At 38.2% G+C, this 20,518-nt stretch overlaps 1 protein-coding gene across 3 annotated transcripts in view; it reads right to left on the bottom strand.

The window, feature by feature from the left end:
* LOC106062410 (uncharacterized) overlaps positions 1 to 20,518 on the bottom strand; it is a 46,192-nt gene that overhangs the window by 4,255 nt on the left and 21,419 nt on the right. For 2 of the 3 annotated variants that reach the window (XM_056029589.1, XM_056029590.1), the window contains exon 2: positions 2,283 to 5,867. In XM_056029589.1, the coding sequence (XP_055885564.1) occupies positions 2,283 to 5,379 (3,097 nt within the window). In that variant the 5' untranslated portion in view covers positions 5,380 to 5,867. Of the gene's footprint in view, positions 1 to 2,282; positions 5,868 to 16,634; positions 16,953 to 20,518 lie in introns of those variants that run through there. The other variant, XM_056029588.1, reaches the window with a different exon arrangement.

The following is a 20,518-nucleotide window of genomic DNA, read 5'->3' as shown; positions in this document are numbered from 1 at the left end:
CTAACAGACAAGGCAGTAGATTTCAATCAACCAGATCTAACAGACAAGGCAGTAGATTTCAATCAACCAGATCTAACAGACAAGGCAGTAGATTTCAATCAACCAGATCTAACAAACAATCGACCAGATCAAACAGGCAACAGACAAGGCAAAAGATTTCAATTGATCGGTTCTGAGATAAGGCAGTAGATTTCCGTTGATCAGATCTAATAGAAATCAACCCTGATGAAAAATCAGGAGCCGGCGACCTTCAGGCAGTTTGCAGCACTCGGTGATACATCCTGGCTGAGCCTGCGACGCCGCTAACCCCAAAACTGTATCGGCACTTGCCTTTTCTTTGGATACATCAGCTGCGTGGAGAGGGGGAAGCGACATCGTTACAACCACAGCTAATGCCCAGGCATTCATCTTTTCATTTCCGTGAGATCATCCGAGACCATTCGTCATAGAAGGCTTTAACACTGACCTGCGACGTCGCAACCCGTGAGCAGTGGAGACCAATAGCTCGTTGCCACGTCGTACAGACCTGTGTGGAGGTAACGAGCTATTGGTCCAAAATGCCCACATGTTACGACATTGCAGGTCAGTGTTCAGGCCTTCTATGACGGTCTTCTATGACAGTAGTGTCTCGATGAAGGAGGCCTTTGACAATAAGATCCGATTTTTCTATAAACTTCAAAAAAGCAAAATATTCCGTAACAGAGTTCAAGCGCACTAGGAAACAAATTGAGAAAGAAACTTTAAAAAAAAAAGGTTACTTAAAAACCACCACCATTTTAACTGACAAAACGAATAGATAGTGGGGCGTGGTACGAAAGTAAAGGGGAAAGAATTACCGCAAGCGTAAATTTTCCGAAGGGTGGAGTAAAGCGGTGGTCCCCCTTGAAAGAATGTGAAACCTTATATCTATTAAAAAAAAAAAAAACTGTCCATAGAAAATTTAAAAAAATCTGATACAGAGGATCGGGGAACTGTTGTAAGTTTCTCTAAGGCGGAAAGAGTCCTAGTCCAAAGTTTGTTGTCTTATTTTATAAAGAGTTCCACTTGTGTGAAATATAATTTAAAGCCAGTGTGATCGCTCATAGCATTACATCTAAACGAATATTCGCATAATATAAAAAAAATAGGTAATGAGATGAATCAAAGCAAGAAAAATCGTCATAGAAAGCCAGAACATTGACCTGCAAAGTCTCAACTGTTGTAGTATAGCGAATGATTCTCGCTACTTCTACACTTTTACATAGCAAATGATATGGAGCCTCTAAACTTTTTGCATAGCCTCTTATATTTTACATACTCTTACACTCGTACCTGCAAATGATGCACAGCCTCCTACATTTACAACATTTTTGTGCGAAATATCTTTTGGGTTGAGTTTGAGTTTAAAGTTTTTGGCACATCGGCACAATTTAGAGAGATATGTACTTAATTAAGTACAATTAAAAAAAAAAAAGAAATAGAACGCGTGCAAAGATTCCAACAAAAAGATAACTAACAGAATTCATGTCAAAATAAAATACCAAGTCATTTATCCTGGCTGAGTGGTTAAGCGTTTGGTTTCCGAACCTAGGGCCCTGGGTTCGAATCTCGGTGACGACTCGACTTTTGAGTTTCGGGATTTTTAGGGCGCACCCGAGACCAACCAGCTCTAATGGGTACCTGTCTTTAGTTGGGGAAAGTAAAGGCGGCTGGTCGTTATTCTGGTCACATTACACCCTGCTCGTTAACTGTTGTCCATAGAAACAGATGACATTAAAATCATCAGCCCTTATAGATCGCAAGGTCTGCAAGGGGAACTTTTTTTTTTTACTTTTAATCGATTCCTTACGTGCATGTCTTGTTTGTTGAGGAGTTGGGGAAATTTCTGACAATGAAAGAATGTCTCTTTGCTCGTTAGGCTTAAAACTCATTAAAATTTCAGAAATCAATACTAGTTTTTATCATTATCACAGAACCTTTGGCTTTTTACACACTTCCCACGCGCTAATTATAAATGGCAAGCATATGAATAAATTATACTCTTTGAGAAATTATACTCTTTAAGAAATTATGCTCTTTAAGAAATTATACTCTTTGAGAAATTATGCTCTTTAAGAAATTATGCTCTTTAAGAAATTATACTCTTTGAGAAATTATACTCTTTAAGAAATTATACTCTTTAAGAAATTATGCTCTTTAAGAAATTAAACTCTTTAAGAAAGTATACTCTACTCTTTAAGAAATTATGCTCTTTAAGAAATTATACTCTTTAAGAAAACAAACGAAAAGGTTCTTGGACTGACCTTTCAGTGGTTTCTGTTGCACTCTGCCATCCACATTGTTATTTCCCCAGGAATTGCTAAGAAACTCTTCACTGTTCCGAAATTTGAAGTCAAACGATTGTCTATTGTTACGGTGAGGTGCGCAATCCACCCTCAACTCGTTATTTCGTCTTAAGTTATTACTGTAATGTTGTCCCTCCTTGTGACAGTCACTGTAGTGTTGCTGGCCGGTTTTCACCGGCACTTCATCCTCGGGGAGACTGTTGTAATCCCCACTGTTGTAGTTGGCGTAGCCGCGCTGCTGGAAGCTCGTGGTGGTGGCAGTCGAAAGGTTGGAATGTAGACTCTCGTTGCTGAAAGTCTTGGCCCCGTACGAGTCTTTCAGTTTGTCGTCGCTGTCGTAACTCTCTACGTTCACGTACACGTTGTGGTTGTTCTCACACACCGACGACTGCTTGCCGCTGATCCGAAAAAAGTCAAGCAGTGTGTTCTGAGACATTTGCCTCGTCGGGGTGATAGTGTCCACAGCTTCCGCAGACGCGGAACGGATGGCTGAGACCAGGTTTTCGATGGAGCCATGGTAGGAGCGCTCCACTTCTGCAGATTTGCTGGTCGCCCTAGAACTCCAAGAACCACAGTCTGTGTAACAGCTAGACGAATCACTATAGAAGCTGTCCATCGGAAGAGGCTGACTGTCAAAGCCAGCATAGACTTTTCGTTTAGGTCGACCTAAAGCTGGAGGACTTCTGGGCATCTCTGACCAGTCATAGTCAGAATCAGGCGAGCTTAGAGAATTATCATCAAATAGGTCACTATCATTGTCAAGATTTAGCTCAAAATTTCTTAATCTAACAGTTGGGGTGGATTTGCATCTAAATCTGCTATCTGGTATTCTCGCGTTAGTTCTAAATTTCGGATCATGTAGTCTAGGTAACGAAGTGACTGTCCTTTGACTACTTGACGTAGTTCTTTCCCTGCTATAATCTGGGTTCCCTTTCTGGGCTCTATTCATCATCACAAGGGAATGCCCTTTGTCTAGACCGCATCCATAACACTGGACTACAGCCTTAAGTTTTTTAAATGACCGCGGACTCAAGCCGATGTGTTGTGTGCTTATGGGAATTTTCTGGCCTCTCGTGGTCATGGGCGGATTTGGCTGTACAAACTTTGGGCTCGTGGATTTGCTGTCTTGCGTGGATCTTGGAGAGATGCTAGTTTCTGGGAAACTAGTGTCAGAAGCTGTATAGTACATGCTAGTGCTCTCTGACTCTTCGTCACTACCATGTGGCGGTAAACTTGGCTGGTCGCTAATTCTTCTGGCCTGGATTCTCTGTGGTTTACTATTCTGATCTACCCTGTCCAAAAACGGGCTTGACTTTGCTGACACGAAATTAGCGCTCTGGCAGGAGTAGAAGCTGCCAAACGATGAATCATGGGGGCTGCTGCTTATGCTGTCTTCTCTGACGAGCCTGGGAGACAAAGGATGATTATGTGTGCCTGTCATGGGTTTATTTCTATATCTATCTACAGTGGAATTCATTCTAGATTTCTGCGAAGCCAAGTTAATGTCTGACTCACTATTTATAAAATTTATATTCGAATTACTCGCTGTGGCCAAGGCATACGAATTTCTCTTGATGAGGCCAGTATGTCCGTTTCTGTTATTAGGGCTTATGTCCAAGCTCGTGGATTCCGCTGGACAAGTAGTTGGCGAGCCTGAGGTAGATAACCGTAGCTCATTCTTGTTTTGTTGAGAATTTGGAGCACCAGATTTAGGATTTGAAGTGTTTAATTGCTCAAAGAAGGTATATATTTGACCATTACTGGAAAAGAGCACATCACTAGCCGTAGGTGTTGAGGGAATGCTTTGTTGAATTGTATCTAGATATTTATCCGATGAAGGCGACGCTAAGCTTTTCAGTTTATCCTGGGAGAAAATCTGTAGACATTCCACTGAGTTGGTTAAGTCTGACATACTGATAAATCCCTGAGTAGCCATTCGTAAAGAATTTCTTTTCCATTTAGACATAGGACTGCTCGGCGAGGCAGCTGTTTCTGAGCTTTGACTTTCTGAATTCTGTGATGTATTGTCTGATTGGACTCCGGAGTCTTTATCAGAATTGTAGCGCTCATCGTGATGGACACTGCTGGAAAATTCGGGTGAGGTCTCGTTGACTTTGGAGTTGGACTTTCTTGGCTCCCGAATGTCATCGTCTTCATTTTCCGAATTCGACTTCGTGGATCTAATCGAAAGTTTGCGGCAAATAATGGCGTTCTGCTCGTTCACAGTCCAGTGTATAACCACATCATCGTTTTTATTCGAGATTTGGTCTTTGTGTGGAAAATTACCGTCGGGCACATCCTGAAGTTTGTTTTTCACAACGGGATTATTTTGGACCAATTTGACATCCTTCGCTGACTGTACAAAGTGTCCAACACTGTCAACTTCATCTGTCACGATTGTGTTTTTGGAACTTTTGGAGACAGAGAGTTCCGGTCTGGGGATATTGCGATCTCTTTTATCATGCGAGGAATATGGAATGTTAGAGAGTACAGTTTGCTTAATGTAACCTCCCGTAGTTTTCGTGATGGATGACGTCATGTGAACATCATCCGTTCCAGTTTTGGGACCACATTTCGGCCGAGCCATTTCCGCGTTAGAAGTGTTTGAAGATCGAGGAATGGAAAGAGATCTTGGTGGAAGGCAGCGAGTAGGTGAAACGGGGGACACAGGCGCGGTCACGACTGGCCCGGGATAAATTTTCCGAGCAGATGGCGCTTTCCTCAGCAGCATCTCTTTCTGTGGGAAGTGGCCGCCATCTCTTCTATCCAGATAAACCATTTGCTTCGCTCCTCTCTCGCCGTGGTCCCAGTTGAAGTAAGTGTTAGGTTCAAAACCCGATGAAGGCGAGTTGGTTGTCCGCCTTTCTTTGCTCAGACTTCGGATCCTGAGATGACTTTGCTGCAAAGGTGTAGAAGGAAAGTCCGCCTCACCAGAGGCTAACGGGGCGTGTCCAGTTTCATCGTCTGGAGCTGAATGCTGCCTGTTGTACGCAGGTGGATGGATGACTTTATATGTTTTCGTCTTGGCATAGTAGACAACTCTGCTTCGTTCCATACGTCGGGATAACTCAAAGTGAACTTTTTAATCCACTGCTAATACAAGTCTGTAATCAAGCCTCACAAATTTTGTTTCGTTTTCTTGTTTCGGCTTCTTCTAAAAATTATATTTGCTCACAACAGAAACGAAAGAAAAGTGCGAAATATTTTAATGCCGTAGAGAATCCACAAAACGAAACTAGGAAATTAAAGGATTCGTCTTTCTTACTTTTGAGCCAAACAAATGAAATGAATGACAGACACGCCACATTCCATTGCGGCTAGTATGTACATGAAGTCCGAGATACATTCGCAATATGGTGTTTATCCATATTTATAAAACAAAATAAAAATGTATCTCAACGTAAATTATTTGTTTCGTTCATATCCAGTTCAGATTTGAAATTGCTAGACAATGATTCCTTAGTGATGAAGATTATTGTTCATGATAAGACGTTATTGTGAGATGTTAATCCATGTCGTGAGTGAAAATATAAACTCTTGAATCTGAGGAATGAAAATAGAAATAAAACTTTAAAACAAAAATCAAGGCTAATGTTTTTTTTTTATCAAAATGGGAACGAAAAAAAAAACAACAAAAAAACAGAGGATTAAATCAGTCACACTGAAATAGCCTTTTAAAAATAGTATTTCTCACTCAAAAATAAAAACCAATGTTTAAAAGTTATATAAATGGGGGGGGGGGGGGCTATTCTGTGTTCGATCGGATTTCCGAGCGTTCGCTGGTTGTTCTGTTTATTTTTGTGGCCGCGTCTACAACCGCCAGCTTCTTAAGATGTCACTAAACATTGGACCGTTGAAGACAATAGCGAGACTGACGTCTGCGGCTTAAAGGTGTTTGGACACTGGTGAGACTTTCTTTGAACTTTCGAAGGACGCCATGTTTCCACTGGACTTGGTCTCCCGCCACTCTCCCATGCAGACGACCACAGCTTCTGCAACTTAGGAAAGAAAGGGAAGAGATGGAGCGCAAAGATTGATCGATACCATAATACAGCAACTACAGCGTCAAGCTTCATGGGGCGAGATAACTCCTGGTTAATCGTTGAAAGAGGAAAAACAGTTTTTTGTTCGTGTGCTGTATTGATTCTGGAACTTTTCATAGATTTGTCTTTGTTTTTCTTACTGAGATCTATCTATCTATCTATCTATCTATCTATCTATCTATCTATCTATCTATCTATCTATCTATCTATCTATCTATCTAATATCTATCTATCTATATCTAATATCTATCTATCTCTATCTAATATCTATCTATCTCTATCTAACTATATATTTAACTTTATCTTATCTATCTATCTACCTCTATTTAACTATATCTTTATCTCTATCTATCTATTTATCTCTCTCTCTCTATATATATATATATAAATATCTCTTTCTCTCTCTATGTAACTCTCTCTCTTTATCTATTTATTGTCTCTCCCTCTCTACATATCTATCTATCTATCTATTTATCTATCACACGTTAATCTAGCAACTAGCACATATCTATCACTCATCTATTACACACGTAACGCTGACACACGTCATCTACCCCACAACTAGACCCACCACAAACCTATCTTATCCACAAAACTACCATCATGAATGTTGTATGGGTTCAGTCACAAAGTTCGATGTGGGGAAAACAATCTTTTGTTTGAATTATCAAATACCGCTAATAACAATAATAAAACTACCGTGTTTTTTTTTTTTTTTTTTTTTTGGGGGGGGGGGGGGGGGGGGGGAATGGGAATGCACATCTTTAGGCCAGCTACGTCGTTGGAATAGGAGCTCATTTATCAGACCATGGGTTATGCGTCTTACACAATGACCACCAAGTCTTTTTAAGCTTTCTAACCAATACGTGGTGTTTTGTTTTTAAAACTTATATCCACTCTGTCTATCTGTCTGTCTGTCTATCTGTCTGGTCAAACGTTTCTACACGTTATTTCTCCCACACCCATCCTTGGATCAATTTGAAACTTTGCACAATTATTCATTGGCGAAGACAAGACATGAATATATATGTAAAAACAACAATTTGTCAATAAATTACTAGTAAGCAATCATTTTGGTTGACACCAACAAGGGAAATAGCTTCTACATTATTGAGAAATATTTGTAAGTGTAGAGATCTTTCCCTTAGATAAGCTTCGTTTTTGTTTAAAGAGTATTAGCAAATTTTGCCTGTTTTTTTTCTTGTATTTTTTTTCCATTTTTTATTTTAATTTGTATATTGAATGCTTAAGGAAACAAAGTGAAAGTAACTATAGCTTCTAAATTTTAAAGTTTTCTTTGCATTTCTAGTATTGAAATACAACAACAACAAACAAGAGCTTTCTGAGAATTGTAAGCAGCTCATAGCTCATGAGGTCGATAACTACAATCAAATACGTAACAAATAATCGCTTTAAGGGATTAAGAATAATAAATAATTCTAAGAGACCAAAAAAAAAATACATATTCCAGTTGTCGCGAAAAAAAACGTGTTAATTGAAACTTATTTGTGGATGTAACATTTAATTAATCTAGCAGAATAAGGAATCTTCTTGTACACAAAGAACGTTCGAACGCAAATACTTAAGATACGATAATTTTTATTGGCACCATCAAATACAAAAATTCAGTTTGACTACATTTGACCACCTCAGCCAATGAATGCATACATTTTATCCATAACAATTTTGATTATTCAAAAATTTAAATTTAAATTTCTTTGATTTGTACAGACTATCGATCACGCCTACTGTAACTTATGTGTACCAATGAGTCAGTTTACTGCAAGAACTACTTTTTGTGGCGCACGCAGTGAGAACTTTTTTTTTTTTTTAAACTCAACCAAGACGAGTGCGCTGGGTGCTACATCCGCAACGTCAGAGTAGGTGCCGTCGTTCTGTGTTACCCACCGCACAGCGTTTTAGATAAATACCTGTCGTGATTCAAACCAGACGCCTTTTATCACTATTTCCAGCAGGTGACCGCCCAACCCCTGAGCCACACCAAAAAGGAGGCTGTGATGTAGCCTTTGAAAATAAAAATCTTAAATCTTGATAGATGGATCAAAGACTTTCTCCTGATACATTTGATCCACGTTGATTTTTTTTTCAAAGTCTATATCAACTGTCTTCTCGGTCTAGTAAAAGTTAGTCCAACACCTTTTTTTCTCGGATCCATTGGAAATTTTGCAGTTATTTCTTGCATCCGACAAAACAAGAATCAATTTTAAACAAGATTAGAAAGAGACAACACAAACTCACAGGCGGCCCCAATCGGAGTCGGATCTCTGTCGGATCCGCCTATTCGCAAGGAATATTCAAGACGTGATTTTGTTTTGATTGTCAAAAGTAATATTGTTTCAAAGATTCATTTGGCGTTGTAAAATTTTTTTTCTTCTGTAAAATGTTTTACATGTTTTGGATGTTCCTTCAAAGTTAAAGATAATTTACTTCCTTGTCCAAATCTCCTGCTGGACGACGGGGGATGGCAGCGAGCAGGGTATGATACCGGGACCGTCGAGATAATCAGTTCAGCGCGCTAACGGCACGACCAGGCATTGCTCTTAATAACAAACTGGTTACTTCTATGTCCAAACCTTTCGCAAGACGAACCGGGGGGGGGGAGGGTTCGCGGGCAATGTATGAACCCGGGAACCACCGCCAGGACTGAAGGACACTCCAGCGCAAAACCCGCCAGACCAGGCGGGTGAACACCCGCCAGACCAGGCGGGTGAACATTATTGTACAACTAAAAACAGAATTTCCAAATAATAAAAGTTTGTGAAGATTAATTGTTTGAATGAATAATATATATGCCGAAATATGATACTTTCCATTACAACCAATACGAAAAACATATATTATTTCGTAATAGTTACATAATTGTTTCGTAGATTTTAAAATAGTTAAGCTCTTTTTTTTTAACTTTCATCCCTATAAAAACAGTTAGTTTATAATGGTATTAGTTTGTAAGCGTAGCTACTGTGTAACTCAGTTAGTTTATAATGGTATTAGTTTGTAAGCGTAGATACTGTGTAACTCAGTTAGTTTATAATGGTATTAGTTTGTAAGCGTAGCTACTGTGTAACTCAGTTAGTTTATAATGGTATTAGTTTGTAAGCGTAGATACTGTGTAACTCTAAAAGCCAGCAATTCAAGGAAAAGGGGCTCAGGTGAATGTGAATGTTTAGGACTTTAGGTCAACGACAAACAAACACAAACACAACTCCGTTACACAGCTCGAGTTCTCTGCACGCTGAACAGTTCTTGTCACTTGTCTGCACATCTAAATCCATTACAAATTTCATTACATGACTGATCCAAACTAATTGATACAATTACACAAGGCCGGCCCAAACAACTGCGGGACCCTATGCGAAACGGATTGCGCGGGGGCCAGTCAGGGTAGGGATAAGGATAATAAGTGAAAATTAAGATTTTTATATTAGAAAATGAATTGGTCTTTGCATTACATTTTATTAAATGAAAGCTGACAATGCCGTTCTGTTTTTTAAATTGTGCGTAGTATTGGCGTTTACCGTATTAATGACACCCCTAAATGACAATTTTGTCAATTTTTAAGAATATTTTTATGAGTTTTCAGGAGACTTTAATTATTTCAGGACTTTTTCTTATATTTTCAATTTCAAAAGATTCCCAAGTTCTCCAGGAAAATCAGGAGGCCGCGAGAACCCTTAATTAAAATGGTTTACTTTAATAGTTTACAGCTAGAATTAGCGCGGAGACTATGAAAGTGCGGGGCCCACTACGGCTGCATATATTGCAGTGGCCTAAGGCCGGTCCCTGTAGTATAAACTTTGTGATTTGAAAAAAGTATTTATTTATATTGTGCTCTCATTAATTTCTATGAAGCAACTTCAGCTGAGCTTGTAAAGAGTGCATACCACTCTAAACACTCCAATCAATCAAATCATTAAATAAAAACAATCTGAAATAAACTTTGTCACATGTAAATAAGTGAGTCTAGTGTGAATGTACACTTTGGTTTCTTATAGTTATGTTTTTCGTTTGGTGTAATGCACAAATTGTAAGACAAATTTCAGTACGGACAATAAAGATTATTATTATTATTATTATAAACAGGAAGATTCGAAAGCTTAAAAGGTTTAGAAGCCAAGTTCTAAGTAACGCCTTCATCAGGTCTGAACATAAAAACATACAATAAAGAAATATCAAACAAAACAAATGATGGATCGGGCCATTGAAAGTCCTAGAACGTCGATTGCTAGATAATAGATTAAGTAGAGGTCGTGTGAAGCTAGCCTCGAGCAAGACCACAGTTCAATGCTATTTTGGTCTCACTATCGAGGGTCAAGTTTCTTCTCACCAAACTAATCAGTCGATTGAGTGTCAAGTTAGTGAAACTGTGGTAGTCATTTGTGAGTTTAAGACTACCACATGAGATACTGACATAACACAATGCTGCTGGTAAAATCATTGGCAAAAAACAAACCCCATTTGGGCAGTTGTTTGAGACAAACATCTATAAAAAAGCTAACAAGATCCTCGAAATAAAGAATCACCCTTTGTGTCAGGATTTTGTGATTTTACCATCACAAAAGAGATACAAGACACCGATAGCAAAGACAAAACAGCCACAAACACTCTTTTGTTCCCCTGGCAATCAAATCATTAAATAAGAACAATCTGGTATGAGCTTTGTCACATGTAAATTATGAATGAGTCTGGTGTGAATGTACACTTTGGTTTCTTATAGTTATGTTTTTTGTTTGGTGTAATGCACAAATTGTAAGACAAATTTCCATACGGACAATAAAGATTATTATTATTTGTAAATGGAACTTAATGTTACCAAAATAAGACTAAGAATGCGCAATTGATCCTTGTAGGAAATGTATGCTTAAAAGGACATTGCACCAAAAAAGCAGCTGATATTAGACATGTAATCGGTGAATTAAGACTAACAAATAAGTTGCTGATATAACGAATGTACTTAGTGAATTGAACTTAAGGCTACCAAATAATAAGATGGTGATATAATACTCGTTTCACTTATGTATATCGTTTATACAATTTTTTCTTTATTTTATAATACTATAAAACTTAATGAGCTTGACCAACTAGTCAAAATAATTGAGTTCGAAACTTGTTAGCGAATGATGTTGTTTTTTTCCTATTTGATCTGCATTTCATTAAGTGTTCTTCTTAGCTCTAACTGAGGCACGATAGCTGAGCACTCGGCTTCTGAGGGTCCCGCGTTCGAATCCTGGGATCTTTAATTTCGGGATAGTTAGGGGCGCCTCTGAGTCCACCCAGCTCTAACGGGTACATAACATTAGTTGGGGAAAAGTAAAGGCGGTTGGTCGTTGTGCTGGCCACATGACACCCTCGTTAACCGTGGGGCCACAGAAACAGACGACCTTTGCATCATCTGCCCTATAGATTGCATGGTCTGAAAGGGGAACTTCACTTAGCTCTAATTGGTTACTTAGGGCTCTATTGGTGAAGGTCGCATGCTAATGTGGTGATGAGAGTTATAGTCGTAACCATTCAATCTCTTACCAACGATGATTACTAAAAAAAATAGTGATAAAAAACCAAGAGGAACAGTCGTTGCACTGAATATCCCAGTAAAAAAAGAAGTAGGCCTGCCTTAAAGGTTTCAGCTACTTAGATCAGTCTCATTTACAGGGTCAAATCAACATAGACGTTACTGATTGGTACATTGAACACACTTTGGTCTACTGAACACAAAGCGCATTTCAGAAATAAGTCATATCCGGATATGTTATTGGTGTAAATATCCACGTGACTATTTTAATGACTATTTTGACTTAGTCGTTGGATGACTAACTTTTTCACCTAAATTATTTTAGGCTTGATATTTTGACTTTGATGCCTGCTTTTTTGTTCTCTATTGTTACGACTATCTGGCAGAGAAGTATGAGATAGGAACTTGTCACGACGGTATCAAAGTCGAAGCCAGCCCGCTAAAGCTGCCGTCCTTTGGGGGATTCGGGCTAGGAGATAACAATCTTCAAATCTGAATGAATCTCTAAAACTTTACAAGCAAGTGGTTTGTATTGTTTTTGTTTATTATATATACGTATTTTTTTTGTAAAGCCGCGACCTCGATACAAAACAAGCTGATGTAACACAGTAACAGATGTACACAAGAACAGACACACTAGTTAGTTTATTCTATATATATATATATATATATATATATATTTTACATAGGTTCTTCTTATCTTAGTTATTGAATGCCTGCTACACCATTAGACCATAAGGTCTAAAAGGGGCGAACTTTACTTTTTTTTTAAACTTACCACTGCATTGTGTGTTTTACCGTCACCTATTAAAGTTTGAGTGGTAAAACGCTTGGCTTCCGAACCGGGGGTTTAGGATTCGAATCTTGGTGTATACTGGGATTTTTAATTTCGGGATATTTGGACACCTCTGAGTCCATCCAGCTCTAGTGGGTTCCGAATTTGGGAAAAGTAAAAGCGGTTGGTCGTTGTGCTGGTCGCATAGAACCATCGTTAACAGTGGGCCATAGAAACAAATGACTTTCACATCATTTGCCCTATAGATCCCAAGGTCTGAAAGGGGGAACTTTAAAATTAATAAAATTAATATCTGATTGACCTTCAGTCTTGTAAATACCTATTATAACTTATTCAAAAACGTTACTTCCGGTATCGTTATATGCAGAGCGAGGTCTTATAATCGATTCCATATACATATAAGAGCAGGAGAAAATGGTGCAGTAATCGAAAAATCAATAAACATTTTGCAGCAGCATCGCAACCGAAGCGCTCCTTATGGAGACATCCTGACTTCCGGAACACTTTCACTAAAATACCAGGCCATAGGTGTATGTATAGTACATGTTTGTATAATTAGGGCGGAATGTTGAGGAAGAAAATAACTCAGCCTCCTCCGTGTATTTACCTATGGCATAGCTAGCTAAGAAAAAAAAAGTGTCGCTAATCAATGAGACTCAATTACGTAGTTTGGGAGACGTCCAGCTGTGACAAGATAACTGGCTTCTGTTCACGTCCTTAGTCAACATGACCCAGCACAAACAAACAGAATGAGTTACTTAACAAACAGAATGAGTTACTTAACACATTTCCTGTCTTTTTTTAGAGGCACGTAGTGTTTCCAAAAGTTTAAAAAATGTCCAAAATTTATTCCAGCTGACTAGTGTGTCTGTTCTTGTGTACATCTGTTACTGTGTTACATCAGCTTGTTTTGTGTCCAGGTCGCGGCTTTACAAAACAAACAACACTTGATACTGTTAGCCATTTAGAGAATAACACGGCATATGGTGCTTTAGATTACAAACCGTCAATGGCGACTTACCCGAGCATAATCTTAATGACGTTTTTGTAAGCGTCCGTGCAATTTGCGCATCGATCTGTTTTTTTTTTACCTATATAAACAAGTTGTTTTGTCACAGCGTTTATCAGCCTTAAATACTAGGCTGTAATATTATAAGATAAGATAAGAAGATGTTACTTGTAAATTACTGAAAGTTCCTTCAAAAAAGTAAATATTTGAGCTCGCAAAGTGCCTAAACGTTTCACTATATCGACGTAGATCTCTTATTAGTAAACTCGAAAAAAAAATTTTAAACGAAATCAATACTGCTAACTAAAATCTGTTCACCCGACACTAGGAAATAATTTAATCTCTCGACCATCGCGATAGGTTCCTTTTTGTTTTATAATTGTTGATCTTTCCTTTCGAAATGAGGATTATTACATCCTAGCCCAAACCTCCAGCAGGACGGCGGGGGAGGGTACGGGCAGGATTTGAACTGGTGATCATCATGACAACAGTTCTAAGCGCATACCAGTCGAAAGTAGCGTTATGGCACGATTAGGAATTAGTTATTTGTTTCGGGAAAAAGGGGAAAGTTTTTACGTAGTGACGATGACGTAATATAACTTTAAAAAGTGAGAACACTCTAGGCGACGCTAAAAACAAGACGCTTGTCTTTTCACAGTAGAAATAAGAAACATTATATAGACGGCTAGAAGTAGGTCGCATTCGACAGTTCCCTTCTTGAGTATTAAACGTGTTTGTTGTTTCAACATTAGGGTCGACTCCCTTTATCCATTGCTGTCCTTTCGTCGGTGCTTATGATCTAGTATTCAGTTCGATGTTACCTCTATGAAGTTTCCACGCTTAACAGTAGACATTCCTTAAATCAAAATATTTTTTTTTTTCTTTCTTTTTTTTAAAATAAGGATGTAATTTCTAGCCTAAATCCCTAAATATTGAATCAGATTTATATCCTTACTTTTATTAGGGCGGTTGCCTAGTCATGCGTATTCGCGAAGGACTGTCTTTCGGTCGCTCGATGGTCCCGGGTTCATACCCTGCCGCTGCCATCCCCCGTCGTCCTGCGGGAGGTTTGGACTAGGATATATATTATCTTCACTTTTGAAGGAACATACGAAGAATGTGAAACATTTTTACAAACATTTAAGGAAGGTATTTTGACTTGGGTTGCATCATTTCGAAACTCGGTAATGACTGGAATTTTGAATTCCGGGATTTTTAGGGCGCCCCCGAGTCCATCCAACTCTAATGGGTACCTGACTTTAGTTGGGGAAAGTAAAGACTCGTCATGATGCCCACATAACACCCTGCTCGTTGACCGTTGGCCAAAGAAACCGATGACCTTATCATCTGTCCTATATATCGCAAGGCCTGAAAGGGGAACTTACTGTATCATTTTGGGCTGAAAGGTCATTTGCGTAGGCCTGTGTCAAAATAGGCCAATATGTTAATGTCAGTTCACTATTTTACTATCTATACCCTCTCCCACACATACAAGCACAACGTCAGATGCCTATAATGATATCTGACATTAAGCACGATACGCACCTATTTGTACCGAATGTACTAGGCAATCGAGTAGACTTATTTGTGTAGTCATTATACAGTAAACACAAATTCCACATGATAACACACCGTAGCCTTATCAATTACTGAATAACACTGTGGTCCAACAGATCTGGTTATTATGGTTCTCGCATATGATCTATTATCATTTCTGCACATAGAAATTAGTTTTTATAGTCTTCAAAGTAGGATACAAAAGTACTGACTAGATCGAGATTCTAAATGTTGATTTGTATCGAGAGAAGGAAGCTAGATTTACTAGATATACCATTCATAATTTTAGGTCTGGTTTGTGACCACTGGAGCGTGACGGTCACCATTTGTTTACAACCGGGACGCTTGTCGAGAACATTCTTTAGTAAAAGGTTCATTAGTGACAAACGTAGTACCGGTCAATCTAAAAAGTAGGTTAGATCTACTTAAAACAACACATTTTAGGTAGAGCGTGCACCTATCTACATCTTTATCTCTCCTATGAAAGTATCGATGAACTTAAGACTAAAACTTTTAAATGCGTATGACTGATCGATCTAAAGATTATTGTTCGACGGGCCCGATGGTTCCGGGTTTGAACCCTGCCCGCTGCCATCCCCCATCGTTTCGCAGAGGTTTGGGATGCTACGCTAAGAATATAATTATCTTCAAAACTGAAGGAGCATCCAAAACGTTCAAAACAGAACCAATTCCTAGAATCTAACTCTAGGTGAGTAGATCTGGGTCTAGATTGATTTATATTTGAAGGCTAAATACTAGACTAGGCCTACATAATCTACATTAATCTCACCTTTTATTGTCTGTCTAGATTCGAAGGACTAGATTATTCTAGTCGATTCTAGACGTTTATTACACCCCCACCCAAAAAAAAAACATTTTTTTATTCGCAATTTCTATATATATATACCAAATAGATCTATGTCTTTGAAAATCGATAGATCAGGAGATCGAGATCTAGAGTCTAGATATATTATTTATTAGTTTTATACTAATCTATATCTAGATCGTGACTAGACTAGATCTAGAATAAGACGAGTAGCCTAACTTTCTTATGTAGAATAGAAATGCACACACGCTAGATTTAATCCAGATATAGATAGATCTAGATTATCTTTATTAGTCTTTAGACCTATAATATAGTATAATGATAATCTTATCTAGTCTAGATTCTAACTAATAATTTCTATTTTGATCTAGATTATTGTAGATTTATATCGTAGATGTATCTAGTCAATCTAGAATAATCTAGATCTATAAGTAGACTATAAATTATAATCTATAATATGAAGGCCTATACTATAGACTAGATTAGAAACTAGATAGATCTACTCTATATCTATACATATATAGTCTAGTCGAGTAATATTAGGCCTACCTGGTTAAAATTGTTATCATAAACAATAATCCTGCAAGGAATCACATTACTTTAAACCACGCACGTCCCACATTTCAAAATACAGAAAAAGAAAAGCCAGATGAATTCACGGTTGTTTACTGTCGTCGACTAGAGTAGGGCAAGGTTCCTTTTTTTTTTTAAATATTATTTTCTACGTAGCCTACAGTGAGAGAGAGAGAGAGATAGGGGAAGCGACTGTGGCGTGTGTGTAACGCGTTGGGGGTTGGTGTCACATGATTCAGGTCAGTGGTCGATAAACTTGGCGCGAACGACTGGTCGTGGAAGCAATTGTATTTCAAATACATCTAAATCAGTGGTGCCCAAGATACGGCCCGCGGGCCACATCTGACCTGCGACGTGACAATCCGGGGACACGACAATTCGTTCACTGACATTTCGTTCACCGACAAATCGTTCACGACTTTTCGTTCACGCGACTATTCGTTCACCAGACATTTCGTTCACCAGACTATTCGTTCACGCGACTATTCGCTCACGGACTATTCGCTCACAGACAACTTGTTCACCGACAACTTGTTCACCGACAGTTGGTTCACGACAAATCGTTCACGCGACAAATCGTTCACGCGACTATTCGTTCACGGCACGGACAAATTGTTCACAGACAAATCGTTCACTGGATAGTAACATATTGTTTATATTATATATTCTCGTCGCGTGAAAATGTAAACGGGCCCTCACTTGACTATAGGTAACATTTTTACTTTCACCTTTAATACCCCTTCTTTTTTTCATCTTCCGGGAATCTACCCATTCATCTGGATACTCTAGTTAACACCTAGTTAAGTGCTAGACAGACTGGCTCCTCTGGAAGTCATAAAACTTTATTGGACATTGCCTATACACATGTCCAATCTGTTAACATTGAAAATATCTACTAGACACTAGTATAGTACTTTCCATCAAGTTTAAAAGAAGTTTTATTTTATTTTTTATTTTAGTTAACTTGTTTCTATATGTGACCACCCATTGGTAGACTAATTTGATTGCTTTGACTTCAATAACAAATTTATTGAAACATTTTTATTTTGTTGTTTTGCAATAAATTATAATTTTTTGATAGGGAACCAAAATATTTCCTAGTGTTCTATAGGTAATTAGTTTTTTTTTTCTTAGATGTCTTAATTGATAAGTATTAACCTTAGATCTGTATCTAGTATGTGACGTTCAGAGTTGAACAGTGAAACCATATATTGTACCAAATCTAGTACCATTGTTAAAAATCTAAATTATCTCTCGTAAAAACACTGAAAGGATTGTGGAAAAAATACTAGTGTGTCTGAGCTAGCCAGGAAAACCAGTGACTTGGCAGAATGCATGACGCGTAGGACGTAATCATCTTCTTTTTTGAAGAAACGTCTGTATTATATAAGATAAGATTTGTTTTTGTTAATAAGATATCAATAAAATGGGTATGTTAATTAAACATCTGGACCGCTATTAAGAAGATAAGCAAACTGGGTAGGTCGAACAAGACCACATAATGGACATGAGTGTAAAAGAAGGCCTACATGTTGAAAGTAAAAATGTTACCTATAGTAAAGTGAGGGCCCATTTAAATGTTTCAGCTTGCTTGTAAGATCTCTTTTTTCTTTTAAGTATAATTTTTTATTACATACTGTCCTCGTTAACAAAATATTAACAACAAACAAACAAAAATTTACAAAGAATTTCGGATCAGGCCCGATCTCTAGCAATTTTTTGTTTTTGGAAATATTCAGTGAACGATTTGTCTGTGAACAATTTGTCTGTGAACGAATTGTTCGTGAACGATTAGTCGCGTGAACGATTTGTCGTGAACCAACTGTCGGTGAACAAGTTGTCGGTGAACAAGTTGTCTGTGAGCGAATAGTCCGTGAGCGATATGTCGCGTGAACGAATTGTCTGGTGAACGAAATGTCTGGTGAACGAATAGTCGCGTGAACGAAAAGTCGTGAACGATTTGTCGGTGAACAAAATGTCAGTGAACGAATTGTCGTGGAACCAGATTTTTTTAATTGTCCGAAATAGTTGATGTACCAACGTTATAAATCTTGGCGACAGAAGCTCCACTTTCTCCCTTATTTAGGCGAGTTAAGGTGTCCAACTTCCATTCCATTGTCAGCACGTTACGTTTTCAACGTGGATGAAGCCATGAGCCCCACGACAATGCACGAGAATGTATTCATTACACAGCCTCACAGTTCTTCTCCTCACTGCCTTGCAAGGTTTAAACGAACTTCTTCACACAAGAGTTTCACAATCAATTGCTACGAGAAGTCAAAGATCTAGAAGCAGTGCAATAGGTGAAGTCGCACATCAGCAAGAAGACTTCGATGCCGTACTGTAAAATGTAAAAATAGGCAGTCCGGATATTGGACGTTCCCGATGACTGACGTTCAGATAAACGACGTAACCAGAATGCTAAGCCCAATAGATTAGAGTAATATCAAAGTCGAAAGAGGTGAAGACAGGGTGTAGCAAGTTGACAATGAGGAAGCTCTTCACGGATCACCCGTCCGGGGCCCTTACCTGGTCATTAAGGAACATTTGGTGCACTGCTTAAACAGGATTTGTTGTAGTTATGCAGGGGCGTGCAAGAATAAAATAATGAAGGAAGTGTAACAGGCTTCATCTTTCCCTATCTTTTTGTCGACCGTATTTATGCTTTACTCTTTCTTTCTTTTTGTCTTGAATAGAATTTCCTTCAATGTAATTCATTCTTTAATGTTGTCTTCCCATTACTTTCTCTATATGCCTCTTGTTCTTTTGCCTGGCACTGACGCTTCTGATACTCCTGAAAGAAGGTCTTTGTGAGCCTTGATGACCTTGTGATATGGCCTTAAAGTTTTAGTTTGCATTTTTTTTAACAAACGTCAGAAGGTCTTAGTGGGGCTCCATAGCCATTGTGATCCTGTTGCGAATGAGGTGATGCGGTCTTTGTAGGTAATACCTAGGATCCTTCTGTAGTATCTGAGTTCCTTTGCTAGGATCCTTCTGTAGCGTCTGAGTTCCATTGCTAAGACCCTCCTCTCTGCGTCCTCAAAAAAGTTACCCAAGGTTTGATGTTATTTTGATTATTTTTTTCTACATCTCAATCCAATGCTGTCACAAAATGAATCCACCCTTTCTGTAAAGACTCTTTCTTACTCATCTTATCTTATATAATACAGACGTTACTTCAAAAAAGAAGATGATTACGTCATACGCGTCATGCATTCAGTCATGCATATTAACCAATGACTTAAATTCTGACAAGTCACTGGTTTTCCTGGCAGCTCAGGCAACCCATTCCATGCTCTAATAGCACAAATTAAAAAAAAACAACATGGCCATCCATTAAAGCAAAGATTTAACTTCGACTACTGGGAGAGGAGCATTATAATAACTTAATATGATATGCACATTTTCTAGCTATTGGGTTAGTTTTAACTTACTTCCCAGCTTTTAACCCTTAAAATGTTGAGCTGTTTTACAAATGAGTGCATACGAAATGGAATTACAATTCTGATGTTTAGAGGCTAAACTACCACACGCGTTTTAAGGGTTAATGACATTTATTTTCAATACTTTGCATGGAAGAAGAGGAACATAATTAAAAAACGTAAAAATAGCTGACTGAAGCCAACTCTTTAAATGTGGTCAAAGTTGTCTTTACACAAACCAACAAAGCGTGGTTTAGTGCTATTCAAGTTGCAGTTTAGCTCTAAAGTTAGCAGTTGTATCATGTATTCGAAATGTGGCAATTACTTTATTAATATATTCTGTCATAAAGTAAATACTAAAAAATGCTATAAAAAGTAGTAACCTATCCAATAAGAAATATTTATAGAAATTCTTGGCTGGGTCAAATGTTCTGTTTC

The sequence above is a fragment of the Biomphalaria glabrata genome, chromosome 5, assembly GCF_947242115.1.
Source record: "Biomphalaria glabrata chromosome 5, xgBioGlab47.1, whole genome shotgun sequence".
Classification (NCBI taxonomy): domain Eukaryota; kingdom Metazoa; phylum Mollusca; class Gastropoda; family Planorbidae; genus Biomphalaria; species Biomphalaria glabrata.
The sequence above is the reverse complement of the archived record's forward strand: the minus strand, read 5'-3'. Positions and strand labels throughout refer to the sequence as shown.